The sequence below is a fragment of the Barbus barbus genome, assembly GCF_936440315.1.
Source record: "Barbus barbus genome assembly, chromosome: 14".
NCBI lineage: Eukaryota > Metazoa > Chordata > Actinopteri > Cypriniformes > Cyprinidae > Barbus > Barbus barbus.
The window spans coordinates 29,606,357-29,624,112 of record NC_136742.1 but is presented as its reverse complement, the minus strand read 5'-3'; the positions used below and the strand labels follow the sequence as shown (position 1 = coordinate 29,624,112).

At 35.1% G+C, this 17,756-nt stretch overlaps 1 protein-coding gene across 1 annotated transcript; it reads right to left on the bottom strand.

Moving 5' to 3' along the window:
* Positions 1-96: 96 nt before the first annotated feature.
* Positions 97-17,445, bottom strand: LOC306880504 (cleavage and polyadenylation specificity factor subunit 2-like). The gene is made up of 15 exons (XM_079434053.1): positions 17,289-17,445; positions 16,542-16,691; positions 16,301-16,460; positions 13,498-13,603; positions 13,232-13,361; positions 12,435-12,550; positions 12,131-12,318; positions 10,969-11,259; positions 9,345-9,445; positions 7,760-7,963; positions 7,428-7,580; positions 5,699-5,924; positions 4,764-5,075; positions 3,533-3,667; positions 97-759 (listed from the first exon to the last, which is right to left on the bottom strand). The coding sequence occupies exons 2-15, from the start codon at positions 16,688-16,690 to the stop codon at positions 667-669; spliced, it is 2,364 nt and encodes a 787-aa protein (XP_079290179.1). The 5' UTR covers position 16,691; positions 17,289-17,445; the 3' UTR covers positions 97-666.
* Positions 17,446-17,756: the final 311 nt, after the last annotated feature.

Here is a 17,756-nt window from a genome sequence, read left to right as displayed (position 1 = left end):
CTTGAGTTTGTTGAGCTCATAATCACGAGTGGGACTTATAAAGTTTGTGATAGCATGCCATGCACCATGTTTTTAATCGCACTGTGCTCCCTGTCTGTGTAATTCATAAATGCGAATTTATTATGCACAGTACAATCAGATGACTTGACTTTTAAACAGAGTACGCTTTCTGTAACAGGCTTGTACTAATAGTGAAAGCTTTCAAACTATTATGTTCTGATGCGTAATGCACATTTCAGCAAATGTAGTATGTATTTCCATGCATACAGAAAATTAGCATACAATGCACAGACTACATACTATACACTGCAGATGGTAGTATGCTATTCTGAACAAACCTGAGTTATTTTATATAACAGCACTGAAAAGAATACATGTAACTGCACAAACTCACACTGACACTGTGTTTCATTATGAAAACTGAAGTTTATCTGAGCAACATAAGGGGTAAAAAAAGGCTTAAACGCATCCCGCATTCTTTGCATCCAGCAGTTTGGAACAAAAGCATTGTTCTTATTCAGTCCAGACAGACGCTCTCTTTTTGGGTCGCTTTCAGATAGAACGTCTGCCATGTAAACGTGGGGGAAACAATAATAAAATATACACAACTCAAAAGCTACAAAAGGAAAGGAAATGAAAGGAGGGACTGGAGCTGATTGAGATCCGTTAAACTACAGCATACTGCTGATACAACAGCTCACGAATCCTGTAGTAGTCATCACAATGGCAGCCTTCCAGACAGATGCGGCCCGCTTCCGTCTGAGAGAGAGAGAGAGAGAGAGAGCGGGGTCAGTGAGATCAGTGCTGTACAGCAGAGCTGTGAGGTGTTCAGAAGAGCATGTTAAGAGCCGTTCACAGTACACACAGGATATGTTCTTGCATAACGCTGAAATCTCAAGATGATTTTAACACTTGCCACTGACTGGTAGTACAAAAAGTCTGGCTAACTAGTCATATCGTGGCAGGCTCCTGATATATATATGATATGATATGCTGGAGGTGGGCAATATACCAGTATTATATGGGTCAATATCACTGTAGGGTGTCTTTTGGTGTCCTGTACGCTAACTAATTTGCCATGATAACTATGAAAGGGTGTGTTATATTAGGCTAAGTTTTTATATTCATAACAAAAGCATTACTTGGCTCTTTAAATCTACATTTTCTAGATTTTTTTTTAGTTCTGTGTAAGAGGATGTGTGTTATGTTGCTATGTCCCATGCACTGCTCATTAAATTTAAATGATAGTAGAACAGTCAAATCATAAATCATTAAAAATAGATGTATATGACGGCACAAAACACACACACACACACACACACACACACACACACACACACATAATAAATATATATTTAAAAAAAGTAATAAAATATAAATAAACTTTATTTGGTTGCATGTAAAGTAATTAATTAATTAATTAAATGTAGTCTACTTTTATTTTGGGAATAATGTTCAGACAAATTACTTTTTTAATCCTAATGCAAAACATACATACATGCCATATCTACCTACCTACCTACCGCATATATATATATATATATATTAGTGTTGTCACGGTACCAAAGTTTCAGTATTCGGTACCGATACCAGTGAAAATCCACGGTTCTCGGTACCAATTTCGGTAGCAAAGCAAAACACAAAAACATGTTAATTAAAAAACATACTATTTTTATTAATAAAGTCAAACAAAAAATGTACAAAAATCAATGCCATTCTTTATATTTATTTAAAGTTGTGTTTCAAGTTTTTTCGCAAGTATGAAAAACAGTATACAAGTTTCACCAAAATTAAATTTCTTTTAATTTATGAAATTTAAACATTAAAAATTAAAATATGGAAGAAATATTGTGTGATTATTTCTTTAAAAATAAAGTGTTTTTTTTTCAACAGTAGTAATAGTACCACATACATTGTACTAAATAATAGTAATATATTTCTGGCACAATGTCTATAAGATAAACTTTTATTTTGCCGGGTTGCCTTGAATACCTTTACATTTCTGTGTGTGTGTGTAGATATATGATACGACACTGGTTTTACTCGAATGAAATGGTAAAATGCTTGTGAAGTGACTCTCAGAGCAGTTCTGGAGATGTTGTTTATGTATTCATGTCCTCATTGAGATGGCAGATGCTGAAATCACAGCAAGTGGGGGGGAAGTTGTGGCCTAATGGTTAGAGAGTTGGACTCATAATCCAAAGGTTGTGGGTTCGAGTCTCGGGCGGGCAGGGATTGTAGGTGGGGGGAGTGAATGTCCAGCGCTCTCTCCACCCTCAATACCACGACTGAGGTGCCCTTGAGCAAGGCACCGAACCCCCAACTGCTCCCCGGGCGCTGCAGCATAAATGGCTGCCCACTGCTCCGGGTGTGTGTTCACTGCTGTGTGTGTGTGTGTGTGTGTGTGTGTGTTCACTGCTGTGTGTGTGTGTGTGTGTTCACTGCTGTGTGTGTGCACTATGGATGGGTTAAATGCAGAGCACGAATTCCGTGTATGGGTCACCATACTTGGCAGTACTTCACTTCACAAGTGTCAGGCGTGCTTCAGTGTATGTAGTAAAAAAACAAAAAAAACACGTCTGCTGCATTCATTCACACAGAGACATGCAGAACATGCGGGATTCATATTTGAATAGACTTTTGCGGCTTAATATTTACAGATACTAGTCCATGTCGCGATTGACAAATTCCGTGACATTCCGTGCTAAACTGTAAATTCTGTTTTTATAACTGGATTCCGAGATTCCGTCCGCGTTTTCTGCGTCGCGGAAATCATAGGGCCGTACGCGTCAAGAACCGGGTTGACCGGGTATATATATATATATATATATAATGTTGCATATATATTACAACAAAATGTTTATTTTTTTTAAGTTCATGTGCAGTAAACATTATATTCCTATTTTGTTAAAACATGCAAAATTGTATGCATCATGGATGGGTAAATCTTTCTAAATTGATATTCACGTGACATCATTAACATGTTTAATTATGCAAGAGACATCCAGTTCTCTCAAAGATACACTTATGTTTACGTCAAAAAATTTCTAACATTGCTTGTAAGATAATGATTTGAATTTAAAAATATAATGGCTGATATTACTTCCAGTTAATTTTTCTAATTGGAAATGGAAGATGAACTGAGAAGCACTGCATTGTGGGATACAGTAGGCAAATGTATTATTTTCCTTAATTATGAGACAACGCCAATGATGCTTGTGTTGACAGGTTAATAAGATGACAAGATACAACAAGCTGCACGTGCTTAAAAAGCTGCATTGCTACGATTATTGCAGAGTATAGATCCATTACTATATTAATTATGCTTAATTTTACCATTTTAAAAGACGTACAGATCACTGCATAAATGTCTTTCAAAGATGATTTCCCAAGTCGGTGGATCCAAATTTGGCTTTTTGCAACACACATTAAGAACACATCCTGATTGTATGACTCATAATGTGCCGGCCACTAATCAAATATTCATAAGAGGTAATTTGCATATTATGTGGTGTAATGTGATTCCACTCACCCTCCTGACAGCCACCAGATTATTACACACCAGAACTCCGCCCACAAACTCGGCCTGGATCCCTTCACGCAGCAGAACCTGCTTAAAGTCCGACAGGCGAGGCTCGTTGATGAACACAGACTGATGACCCGGGACCTGAGGAGAACACGTTATTTCCCATGAATACCCAACAAAACACTGGAGTGTTTGAGAACGTTTCTTTAGTCAGCAGATCTATTTGAATGTCTTTCCTCTGGTGACCAACTGTATAATACAGAGCTTTATTTCAGCCTTCACCATGAGATCATTTTATTCTCATTTATATGGTGACTCACTCTCTTCACTTGACATATACTTTATAGTTATTTTATTACTTCATCTCTAAGCAAAAATACATTTAATTTAAATTTTATTTAGTTGTGTTTTGTAACTTATGTATTTACATATAAATATTATTATTAAATAATTGTTATATTCCTCTTTATATTTACTACATAATATGTATTATTAATTTTATTACGTTTATTTAGTTTTATGATAATTCAACTTAAACCTAACAATGAGAATAAAGTTTAAGTTTATAGTTTTTGCTGATATTTTGAATTACATTTTATCGTTATATTCTGTTTTCACTTTAATTTGTGTTAAAGTTTTAGAAATTTTAGTTTTTGTCTATACTACTATTATTATTTTATTAATTTTTATTTATTAGTCTTTATTTAGTTTTAATTATTTTATTACTTCAAATTAAACTAAATGAAAATTAGAAATATTGCCTTGGCAACTGATTTTTTAAATAAGATTTTATTTTTAATATTTTCTGTTTTCACTTTAATTTTTGGTTTTAGTAATAAAGTTTTTTTCTCATTAGTAGTTTTTTTTTTAATTTGTCTATAGTGTTTATTAATTGTATTACATCAAATTAAATTAAGTAGAAATGAGAACTGTTGCCTTGGCAACTAGCTGAAATACAATTCTATTTTACTGTAATATATAATTACATTATAAGTTTTTGTAAATATTTTGAATTAGATTTAAATTTTAAATTTTCTGTTTTTAATTTTATTTTTTTTGTTTGGTAATGTTTTTAAATTTTTATTTTTATTATTATTTATTTTTAAAAGATGTCTATATAGTACGTAGTAATTTTTTTGTTTTACATCATCTACTTAAACTAAACAAAAATATCAAAAATGTTAAAAAGCGCAGGTTAAACGTGTCGTTTGTGCAGTATTTGCTGTGTCTCTCTCACCTCATGAGCAGGCAGCGGCTCCAGCGTGGGAATGACGTCGCTCTCCTCTGAAATCTCCCGGTCGTCCTCTCCAAACAGAGTCTTCATGGCCCGCTGGTTAGCTGCGGCGCTGGGCTCAGTCGTCAGCTCCGGTGTGACGTCCACGGCTGGCTCTCCGTCCTCTGTCTCCTCTTTGGCGTCTCCCATCTCTGCGACGACACCCGTGTCCACTTTCTCCACCCGCATGTCCAGAACGCCATCGATCCAGGCCAGCTCTGTGTCTTTGGCTTTACAGAACTGCAGCGAACTGACCAACGAGTCCTTCAGTCTGACCTACAGCGACATTTACAGCTCCATCAGTCTGTCAACATTTCAGAAGACTGGACACTTCACAATGCCAAAGTTAAAATGATATCATAACATGATAAATGATGGTATTTTGAAACATTCACAACTCAAAGTTCCCAGAACCTTTAGTGCACTATTCAATATCTTAATTTTTTACTTTTATATATATATATATATATATATATATATTATAATTATGTATACAGTGGTGGGCAAAATATTCCAAACATTAATTTTGCCCTTAATTGTAATAATCCAGTGAGATCTGATTTGATCATCATCCAGTCTGTCTGGAATGACATGAAGAAACATAAACTGAGACAGACTAAACCCAGAAGACCTGTGCCAACGTCTCCAAGATTCTTCAAGAAACCTACCCGTAGAGTTGGATTATTACAATTAAAGACAATATGAATGTTTGGAAATGTAAACTGATATTTTCTACTGACACACTACAGCAAAAGATAGCAATAAATGACTTTAAACCATTTTATAGCTCATGAAAATACTAGTGTTCTAATAATTTTGCCCACCACTGTATATATAATTATAATATATATATGACAGAGAGAGTAAATGTATATGTGTGACAGAGAGAGTAAATGTACCTGGTAAATGTGTGTTTCGCTGGTGGCGTCCACCGTCTCCTGCAGTTTTGGCATGTAAACTTTGATGTCTTTTCCGCTGAAGGCCTTGCAGGACTCGGCCAGGTCCTGGCTGGCCTCAGGCGGCCCGTGAACGATGATTAGCTGTCTGGGTTTCATCTGGTTTATGATCTTCTTAATGGAGTCCCCGTCAGAACGGCCCTCGTAATCGATGTACATGACTCGAGCTCTGAGGGACACAACAGATGAATCAATGACTCTGAACGCGGCATATCTGGGTCAGTCTGCCATGAAAGTACGACCAAACAATACAACATAAAAAAATAATTATTATATATATATATATATAAAATATATGATAGAATGATAATTGTAAAATGCAGGCAAGTGTTTAGCACTAAATTAAGCTCAAATCTCAAATGCTTTAAACATTTTCTCACCACTGGAGATTAGAATCACTCATGGAGTCTGAACTCACATTATCTATCAGTTCAGCGGCAAATAAACACACAAATCACAGAAGAGCAATTCATTAGAGACGGATGGAGGGTTATTAGGCATAAGTGCTAATTATTCTGTTAAACCTGACAGCGGTGCATTGGCAAACAGACATCTGAGTGTGTTTGGGAGAGACCTGGGTAGTTTTAACTGACTGTAGGATACGTCTATGATGCTACGTCAGTAAAAGCGTGACACATTTTTACCAAAAACTGATTTGTGAATCTCACACACACTACAGGGTGAGCGCCACCTGCAGGCCACATATAAGGATGACACATCCTAAACACTGCTTTTTAATACAATTTATCCTCTTAAAAGGTACATATCTTTTGTTTTTAAACCTTGTCAACTTAAAATGTATAGAACAAACACTGAAAACAAATATATACATATATATATATATATATATATATATATATATATATATATATATATATAATATATAATATATATATAATATTAACACTGGTTTTAATCCATTAAGAATGTTTTACACTTATTTTAACTTTAGCATTTTGTAAAAAATAATACAAAAATAGTAATTATATATACATAGTAAAAATATTTTTTAAAGTTGTAAATAAAAAAAAAGATTATTGGAGTATATTTTAAAAGAAAAAAAAAAAACATTTTAGTCTTTCCAATTCAAAATTTGATGTTTAATTCAACATGTTACTTCCTGTTTCTTTGTAATTGTTTTGTGAATTTACTAGCCATTTCTGAGTGATTAATTTTTACAGTATATATATATATATATATATATACATATACAAGTCCTGAACACTGCTGTATTGCACAAATATGCATATATTTATTGATATTTGATGTTAGCATTTTGTATAAAAGAAAATTGTATCGAATAAATCTTGAATACTGCCGTATCTCACAAATTTGCTAATATTTATTCAAAAATAACACTGCAGAGGTTTTAATACATAAACAATACATAAAAAATCTTAGCATTTTCTTATATATTAAACCTCTACATTTTAACTTTAGCATTTTGCACAGAAATTATATGTAAAAAAAAATAAAAAATTATATGTGTGTAGAATTTTCTAAAAAAAAAAAAGAAAACACTGCTGAGGTTTTAATACAATCCTCACTATTAAAACATTTAAATGAAGTAAATGTAGGTTTTGTTTTCCAATTAACTTTCATCCAGAGTTTTTTTCACTTATTTCTCATAATTAGTAATAAGAGTCAGACTGATGATGCAATGAATGATCACCTGATGTCTAGCGTTTGTGTGATGCTGGTGCATTTGGTGGGAACGTCGGACAGGTCCTGCTCCATCGGCTCCTCTCCGTTAGTCAGTCCAGACTCCAGTTTGCTCTTCTCCTCTTCTGTGGCCTGCAGCTCTGGAACCAGAAACTCCTCGGGCCTGTGGTTAGAACATGAATATTACACAACATAAGATGAAAGACTAGGTAAACAACAACACATAAAGGATTTATAAAATACTTTTATTAGTTCATGGAGTAAATACGAGCACAAACCCATAAATATCACGGTATTACCATCTGATTCTGATTTTTACGGGGAATAACTCGTCTCACTCACCTGATAATTTCGCCATACTCGTCCCATTTGATTCGCTCCTCGTGTGTAGGGAACATGGGGTAGGACTTTTTGGCCTGTTTGAAGAAGCTGCCCTTCCTCCCACCCTCGCCCTTCATCATCAGGTCGTGATGTTTGGTCTTCACCACCGCCGGCTGCTCCAGATCATCGTCCATATCGCTCTCATCGCTCGAGTCCATGTCCACCCTGACCATCAACACAGAGTGCTGTTATTAACCCTCAGGTACGGTTAGGATTCAGAGCTGATCTAATAATAGCAATGGCATTATTAAACCATAAACGACTGAGATTGCCTTATAGCGCTGCGTAAAGGTGAAGAAATGACAACAGAATATAACACTCACGAGCAGTGCTTTTTCTCAATATCTTGAATATTATTGTATAAAGTGAAGTTTATATTTTAGGTGTTGTAAGTTTTCTATCATCTTTTTGACTTCAATAGTTCCTTTCCAGTGGTCTCATATATTGTCTCATATAGTCTCTTTATTAATGTGGGTCAAAACTGCAAAAATATTTTTTTATTACTGCTTAAATAGCTTTAGAGAAAAGCATATCACAGGACAAGACAATATAGATATACATTTAAATATATTGTTTCTATCATGAAATATATTGTGTATCATAACATATAATTTTTTTATTAATATAATACGTAACAATTCAGCGTTATATTTTAAAATAAGTTGACTGGGTTCCAAATTCAAAAGTTTGAGGTCAGTAAATATAGTTTTTTTCACTTTTGATGCATTAAATTGAAAAAGTGAGAGTAAAGACATTTATAATGTTACAAATGTTGAAAACAGCTGGAGCTGCTTCACATTTTTGTGAAACGTGATACATTTCTTCACAAAAATGTGAACTGTTTTCATCATTGATAATACAAAATGTTACTTAAGCAGCAAATCAGCACATTAGAAAGATTTCTGAAGGATCATGTGACACTGGAGACTGGAGTAATGATGCTGAAAATACAGCGCTCCAAAGGAATAAACGACATTTTATACTCACATAGAAAACAGTTATTTTAAATTCTAATAATATTTCACTCTTTTTGCTGTATTTTTGATCAAATAAATGCAGCCTTGGCAAACAGAAGAGACTTTTGAATGGCATTGTGTAATGTAAAAGAGAACTGGCTGATTTTTCAGTCAGTTCACTTGTTTTGGGTCCGGGTTTGAGTCAATAAAGAGCACAAATGTGAACAGACATTAGCACTTCTACTTGAAACAGAAAGCAAAACATGAATTAATTTGGAGGCAAAAGGCATCACTGGCAAGTTAGTAGCGTTAGTGCAGGGTTTGCACAACCTGATCAACTCAAGAGTTGCTGTTTCAATGTTTAACATTACAGCTCAAAGAGCCAAGACGTTGTGACCCAATCGCGTGAATGATTCATAAAATATTTAATTTTTTTTTTTCTTCAGTGATGATCTGTCTTTTGAATATTTGTAGAAAATGACCCTCTCTGCCCTTGATAAATGCCGTTAGAAAGTCTTGGCTTGATCAGCAGTGTATTCTGGGTGAATCCAAGCAGTTTTTCATTCAGTCTCAAACACATTTCCACTCACTCTTTTGCCTGCTCCAGTTTTTTGGCAGCCTCTTTCTTCATTTTCTCTTTCTCCATGAATTCCTCTAGTTCTCGTCCTTCCAATCGGCATCGTTTTCTTATCTGGTTAAGTTAAAGAGCAAGAAAACACAAAATCTTCAAAATCACTGGCCATACGATGCATTTTGCACAAAATTGCTTGAAAAAAAGAGTTATTGAGGAAAACTAATCACTAGATTTGCCAAAAAATTGTGGGATCAAATCTTTGATATTCATAGATTTTTCTGAGCAAGCAAACTAGTTACCTGCTAGTAGGGCTGCACGAAAGATCGAAAAGAAATCGAAAACGCAATTAGACAGAAGCTGCGATTGTCATGCGTATCTTTCAGTGAAGCACGCTTCTGTGATCGGTAGTAAATCTCCATCCGGAGGCCAGAGAGCGCTCCAAATACGCCACATCATCTCACAGAAGGATGAATTTCAAACACTCGGCTGATGTTATGAAGTGAGTTTAGAGTAAAAACATGTTATTAAATGTGGTATTTTCAGGTGCATTCACTACACAAAGCCGTAGCTCACTGAGAAGCTACGCAAACAGCTATGATTATCACGAACGATTTCTTCGATTTCATAATCGTACGATTATATTGTCTGCGATTTTTTTTTGCGTAGCTTGTCAGAGAACTACAGCTCTGTGTAGTAAATGCTGCTTCATTTCATTTATTCATTTAGCTGACGCTTTTATCCAAAGCGACTTACAACTGCTATATATGTCAGAGGTCGCACGCCTCTGGAGCAACTAGGGGGTTAAGTGTCTTGCTCAGGGACACATTGGTGTCTCACAGTGGATTCGAACCCGGGTCTCTCACACCAAAGGCATGTGTCTTATCCACTGCACCACCACCACCCATCTGAAAGCAGGTTATGGAGATTTACTACTAATCACAGAACCGCCTTTACTGACGAGAAGTGCATGACAATCACATTTGATTAATCGTGCAGCCCTACCCGCTAGCATATTTTATCCACTTTTGTTCTTTGGTAATTTTGGTAAATAAGTTATCATGAATAATTACAACGTCTTCTCATAGGAAGACCATACAGTCTCATTAATAATCATGACACACATCCTGTAACATTGGCATGATGTAGATATTAAAGCCAGACGATGAAAATAGTGCAAAAATCCCAAAATTAACAATAATTTTAAAAAAAAGTTAAAATGAATGGATGCTAACATTATTTTCTGATGTTCTACACCTCCATTAATATCTAAGAAAATGATCAGCAAAAAAAAAAGATTCTGATACTAAAATCATATTTTCAGCTAATCTCTATTTTTTCCTATGATAGTTTTTTTTTGTTAAATTTCTATTCAAAATCTTACTTCACATCTCGATATAGCTATTTTTGTTATTTTATTTTTATTAGGCTGCTGTCACTTTAAGACTGACTGCATGGATCCAATATATTGAAACTCATCTGTTACTGTTGTGCCTGCTATTCACTTTCATAATGTTCTTTAATAAACAAAAGTATACTTTGTCCAATCTTCATATTAAATTCCTTGTCAGTTCTTAGCCAGAAAAAGTAAACCAGACTTCATGCTGATCATAAAATCTAAGTGATACAGTTCTAGGCCTCACCTCCAGCTCGATCCTCTTCTCCCCCGGGTTGTCTATGAGGTAGCGGGCCAGTGTTCCCGGTGTGGTCCTGTAGGTGAGGATGACTGAGTTCTTGGCATCCTGGCACCACTGTATGAAGAGCTCCCGTGAGAAGCCGGCCTCCAGATCTGGCTGGCTGCACAGAACCACCTTCGGGCTGGGCACACGGGCCAGATCGGACAGGCTGTGACAAAGCGACAGGTGGCGGAACTGGAAAGGGTTGTTCCTCTTGTCCTCGAAGCATCGCATCAGTTTATCGCTCATCCACTCGACCTGTGAGGAAACACAAGAAGCTTTCTGATTTATGACACGTCTTGCTATTCATGCAAAATTTCCACAAAAAAAAAATCTAGATATTTCAAAAATAATATAGATATTATTAAGACATTTCATTGAAACAACTGATTCAGTCGGTCACTGAATCATTCATTAAACTCATTGGTTCAAACGCGGATTCATTCAGTAATGAAGTTTCAGTATGTAATGTTTGGGGACACAAAAGCCATGGGGAAAAAAACTATGTAATTGTGACTTCTGACTTTCTCAGTATTCGGAGTTTACATTTTTGCAATTAATAACTCATACATTTGTGAGGAATTCTGAAAAAGTCAGAATTCTTCACAATTCTGAGCAAAGCCAGAACGCGTCACAATTCTGAGAAAAAAGTCGGAATTCTTTACAATTGTGAAAAAAAAATAAATAAATCAATTTTGAGATTATACCTCCAATTCAGAGGGAAAACAAATCAGAACTTCAAGTTCTAAATGTATAACTCACATTTGAGAGAAAAAGGATAAAATGGACAAAATATTGTTTTATAAAATCAGTGTAACATTTGCTTACAATCATGCTGATATTCAGATAAGACCACACTCTTGCTCATATGATATTGCTTAACTTTATCATTTGATAAAAATACAAAACAAAACTCATACAGGAAAAAAGTGCCTGCATATCATGAATTTCGAGACATTCAAAAGGCATTAAATATCATGCAGTGAAAGCACACACTTTCAAGGAATGTTTGTTTGGTTTTTGCAAAGCAAGTGACACTCTATAATGCCAGCTAGCTTTAAAACAATTACAATATTATTGTAGACCACACAAACAGCATCTTTGAAGGATTTGACTGTGACAGCGAGACCTGGGACTTTGAGAACTCCACCACGTTGTAGCTGACGTTGTTGAGCAGGGCGAGCGAGTAAACTCCCAATCCTGCATCTTTGGTCCTCCAGATCTGATCCAGGAGCTGAGCCAGTTCCAGCACTCGTCCCGCCGTATCCACGGCGATCAGCACGTTCCCATCGCCGCGGAGGGTCTCCATGACATTGGCTGGAAGAGAATGTCGAACGTCACACTTCACTGTAGAACTTCATTGCAGCAAATACGTTTGATGACAAATCATCAAAATACTATTCGGGCGAACTGTTGGTTTAGTTTGAACTTACTGAGCAGTTGCTCGTCACGTTGTTTCCTGCGAGGCTGAACGTACGAGGCGTTGAAGGAGTCTGTGATGAGGAGAGACGGTCTGCTGATGGTCTCCAGGGAGCAGCCGTTCAGATGACTGATTGGACACAGCAAACATCATGTAAAAAACTGATTTACTCCACACTGAGATCAGAAATGAACCAGAAAAATGGCAAATAAAGAGACCCAAATGGCCATGATAATCAAAATACTGTAACATTCAATTTATTAAAGCTACATGTTGTTACCTTGTAGCTTGGTTTTTATTTAATAGTCGTTTATTAGTTAGTTTTATTTTTTAAGCTTTATTAAAAGGTAAAATTATAATAAATATTCAATAGACCAAATAATTTATAATTGAATTACTCAAACTATTTACAAAATATTATGAGAAAATAATGCACATTATTTCAATTTTCAATTTTAACCTCAAATTGCTTTCAATTTTTTGTATTTATTCTTAAAAAATTTATTAATTAATAACGTTGTTATCTGTATGTTGGTTTGATATTTAATTAACAGCCATAATTGTTGTGAATTTAACATTAATTAGTTTAATTATTTTTTAAATAATATTATTTATCTGATTTCAAATCATTATTTGAGAAAATTGCATTAAAAAGTATTTGAAAAAACATAGCAAGAGAAAAAGTGAAAAATGACCTCATAAAGGGCAGGAAATACCCCTGACAATCAATTCCAGGGTGCAAATATTGGCCATTAATAAATAAAACATACAATATTCATTTTATCTACAGGGGATTTCTTTCATACTTACATCTCCCTCTTGTGGTTGAAATCCACAGCATAGATGATCTCTTCCTCTCCGTCCTTCACTATTTTCCAGATAGTGCCACCGATCATGTGGCCCGCAGGAAGTGGTGTGATGGACAGACCGTGACCTTTTCCTGTTCGTTAATAAATTATGAGTAACTTCCAAGATGCCCAAAAGGACACATTATCATTATTCTGGATTATTAAAGATTCATCATTCCTGATTGGGTCTTCTCTTTTTGCACATGTGAATGAGGACATGAATCTCACCTTTCAGGTTGACGATCTGAGAGTATTTCAGCTGCTGGATTTTGTCAAAAGCTGAATCGACGTCATCCAGAGTGAACAGAGTGAAATCTTCTGTGTTGTGTCGAGACTATGAGATCAAATAAGATGGAACAATTAATATTTCAGCACTGCCTCAAAGCGAGAAGTACTGAACACTACAAAACAACGTTGTTGGTTTTTTTACACTGGGATTTTAACTAACAATTCAAGTCTATGATGCATCATAGATCTCTTTAAAATTGAATTTAATAATAAGAATAGCCATTACTGCATACAACCACTAAAAAAATAGTTTGCTCCCACACGTCCCATTTAAATCTATTAAATCGGACTTTATATACATGATAATTAAGTATATTTTAGCCCCTAAATTGCCATCCTGAAAAAAACATTTATCATTACTGTAATGTGAAAAAAACTTCAAATAATATAGAATATTTCTTGTACTGCTTCTATGCTGATTTAAATTTTTACTAAAGTAAAGACAAAATGTGCATCAAAGTAATGAGAAACAGTCACCATTGGGAATAATGGGAATTCAGCTCAAACGTTAAATGCATTATAGTAATAGGTAGTTTGGCGGAAAATGTGCTTAATTTAAGAAAATTAAACTTTTACTGGTACCTATAATTGGGATCATTTACTTTATGCTAATTTTTTTTTTTTAAATCTAATAAAAATGGTTATTAATTTAAGTGTGATGTGAGCTGGACATTTTTTTTTATTATTTAAACTTCGCTCAATTTTTTCTCAAATTGCATGTCAATTTTTGATTGAAAAATGAAGTGATTTTTTTTTAAATAATGTTTTAATTATTAATTTAAAATAAACACTTTTTAAATAATTATCTTAAAATTATAACATGAAAATAGTTTGAATATGAAAATAAAATTCAAATTCGAATATGTTTGTGTCGACTATAAATTTATTAATTTTAATTTGAATGTGCTAATTTTGTGACTTTCATCTAGGGACTATTTTCATAGTCGAATCGGAATTTTCGAATCTTGCTGATAGTCGAATCATATGTTTGGGGCAAAAAACATTACCAAGAGTCAAGTCAGACATTCGACAGTCATAATTACTGATGTTAACACACAGGGAAAATGTGTAACGGATGCCTCGCAGATACAAAAATAATGTTTTATGTTTTGATTAAAAGTTAACATTAAACTTCAGAGAAACTTTACTAGTTACTAATGCATTTCTGTTTTAGGCTGCGCGCTGAAGATGACCAGTAGGCTAGAATGAAGCATATCATAGCAGGTTTTTAATCAGTGGGATTTAACTTATCTCATATAGAATATGCTTCGTCATTTATACAACATAACGTACGGCACAAAATGCCCCGAATGCATGAATGTGTCTGAATGAACTCTTTTGTGGACGCATTCTTCACGCAACAATGTGCAGAAACACAGCAACTAAACTCTAAAAATTCAAAGCGTTTTATTGTAATAGTGTTCTCATTATAATGTTATGTATATGACAATCCCAGTCATAGTTATTAATCAGGGCCCACAAAATCGCTAGTCCGACGTCCCGGGGCTATTTTGTTTTCCAGTCGGGCTACCAAAATCTATCACTGCTCTGTCCGACGGGCTCTCTTAAATACAGGGCTCCCACGGATCCTTAAATTTGATACAACTAAATTTAAGAGTTTTAAGGCCTAAAAGTTTTTAAATGCGTTAAATGGTATTATAAGAAAAGTCTTAATTATAATTTCAAGAGGTCTTACAGTTGGGGGTGGAAAGGCAAGGATCGCGATATGGCTGGATTAAACTTCAAAAGGCCATTATGTAATTGAATAAATATGAGCACTGCACGTTTTAAAGTCAAAATACGGTGTTCATTTTACTTGTGCAGCTCTTAAAAAGTCATAAATTGCCTTAAATTGATTTTTTAAAATTCTGCAGATACCCTGTAAATAGTCAAGTAAAACTCTTTCCTTGATATTCATTGATATTTGTGTATTGAAAATGTTTTTGATTGACATTTATGGTCTTTTTTTTATTTGGGCTAGTTAAATAAATTTTCGGGCTACCAAAGTCTGAAGAGTACCTGCCCGAAGGGCTACCAGGGATTTAGAAATTTTGCGAGCCCTGTTAATATTCTGCATTGTTTGTGCCGCTCGCGCTGACGAGATATCACCGTAGCCTACTAACGTTACAATGAAGCGCTTTACTGCAGCCCAACTCAACCGAATGCATCCTATATGAGATAAATAATCTACACAATATAGCCTACATAAACCGGCTCAAATGTTTTGAAATGACTTGTACCCTACCCGATCGAAAAAAAGTCCAGTCTTTCACTCTGCCTGTGTCAATTTGAGTTTTGTTAAAGTTTTAAATCTGCTCCTCTGTCGGTCACGGATTATGGAAAGTGAAACTTAAATCTATAGAGGTGGTTGGATTTATTTATCTAAAGCTTCTTTCTTTTCAGATTCTTATTTGCAGCATTCACTTAATAGGCTGTATATTAACTTATTGGGAGAAAACCGGTAGTTTTATGTGAAATCAGACATTTGAGCACCCCCATATAGCCAAAATGGCACGATCATAACACCTAAGCGAATATTCGACTGTGAGATTGGGATTCGAATCAGGGTCCTCCTATCGAAGCGTCGACTATTCGGGGTCACCCCTACGTTCATCATATAAATGCTGCCGTGAACTGTCAAGCCTTTGCCATGTTAATTACTAATTTGACACAATTAAGAAACATACTTCAGATTTAAGAGCTAATGCTAATCAGTGCTTCTTTTGAAACCCGTCCATCTCACCTGATAGAGATCGTACATGAACATCTGGCCCATCTTGTAGACGGGGATGGTGGCGTAGATGGTGCAGTTGAGCCCCAGTTTGCCCACAGCGTACGGTAACGCGCCCAGATGCAGATGATCGGGGTGAGAGAGCAGCACTGCGTCCACCTGATGGGTATACCTGATAGAGACAGGACAGGAAATACACATCACATACAGGAAATGATATCAATAACACCACCTTACCATCCAAAAATCATACCGCTTCAGGGAATCTATGATGTCCATGGAGAAACTTTCATCCCAGCCACAGTCCAGCAGGAAGCGGAACTCGTCCACCTGTAACAGGTAACATAGAGCCGATTCCTCCTGGACCCCGGAGAGAGCCGTCAGCTTGATGATGGACGTCATTCTACAGATGGACACAAAAGATCATCAGTACACAACTTACATTTAGTCTAGAGCATTTGTTTGTTTAATAGTCAGAATGAAAACTCATGTACTAAACAAATACCATGTTTTTGAACATGTACTACGGCAATAACATGGTATTCTTTAAAGAAGTCATTCATAATATAGTATATAAATATGGAAATCAATCATTCAGTACCACAGTATTACCATAGTTTTATAAATATCCATAAAACCATGGTATTATATTGATAACACAGTAATGCTATGGTATTCATTTCAGTACCACAAGAATATGGCAAAAAACATTACCATAATCATGATATTTCATTAAATTTATCCAAATACTATGGAAATATTTTCTAAAACCAGCCAATTGTAATACAATGCTAATAAAGGCGCATAAAATAACAGAGTGAGACAGAAGGGCACAGAATGAATGCATATTCATGAGCCTTCATCCATGATAAAGTTACTCAACTTTCAAATTAATCTGATATTTAAACTTAACCTGAACTCAATGAAAAAACCCAGCAGACAAACCAGAGAGCTTTTCTTTAAAAACTGACTTGATTTATGTACATCAAAACTTGCGTACCCGTGTCTCGTTATGTCACTTTTGATCTCAGGAGGTTTTGTCAGTAATAAATGGTGAAAATCGCTGAAAAATCATCTTAAATTCATATTAATGTTTCAGATCGGCGGCATGAGAGCAGCAGCCATTACCACTTGTGCTGACGTCACTGGACACTACCACTGACAGCAGCGGAGGGGCGTTTACAAATAACTAATAAAAGTCTCATAAATAGCTCTTTTTTTTAAGATACATTCATGCAACACATTGAATCTATGTCTAAAATCTTTTTGATGAGAAAAATCGAAACGAAAAATGTTATAATTCTTCAGCCTTTCAACTATCAAACTGTCAAAAGCATCCAAATGATATCAGAATTTATACACATCATTTTTAAAGTATTTTATATTACCTATATCAAAAATGTAAGTAGCCGAAGTCGATATATACAAACAATCGTGCTAGGGTATTGAAACGAAAATTGTAGCAATT

What these genes read in the sequence shown, in the direction of transcription:
- LOC306880504 (XM_079434053.1), bottom strand. Translation starts at nt 16,690, where the DNA reads ATGACGTCCATCATCAAGCTGACGGCTCTCTCCGGGGTCCAGGAGGAA. An exon ending in AGAAGAGGATCGAGCTGGAG is followed by an intron (nt 9,446 to 10,968) that starts GTGAGGCCTAGA and finishes TAACTTAACCAG; the next exon opens with ATAAGAAAACGATGCCGATT. An exon ending in AAACTGGAGCAGGCAAAAGA is followed by an intron (nt 7,964 to 9,344) that starts GTGAGTGGAAAT and finishes GTTGATGGTCAG; the next exon opens with GGTGGACATGGACTCGAGCG.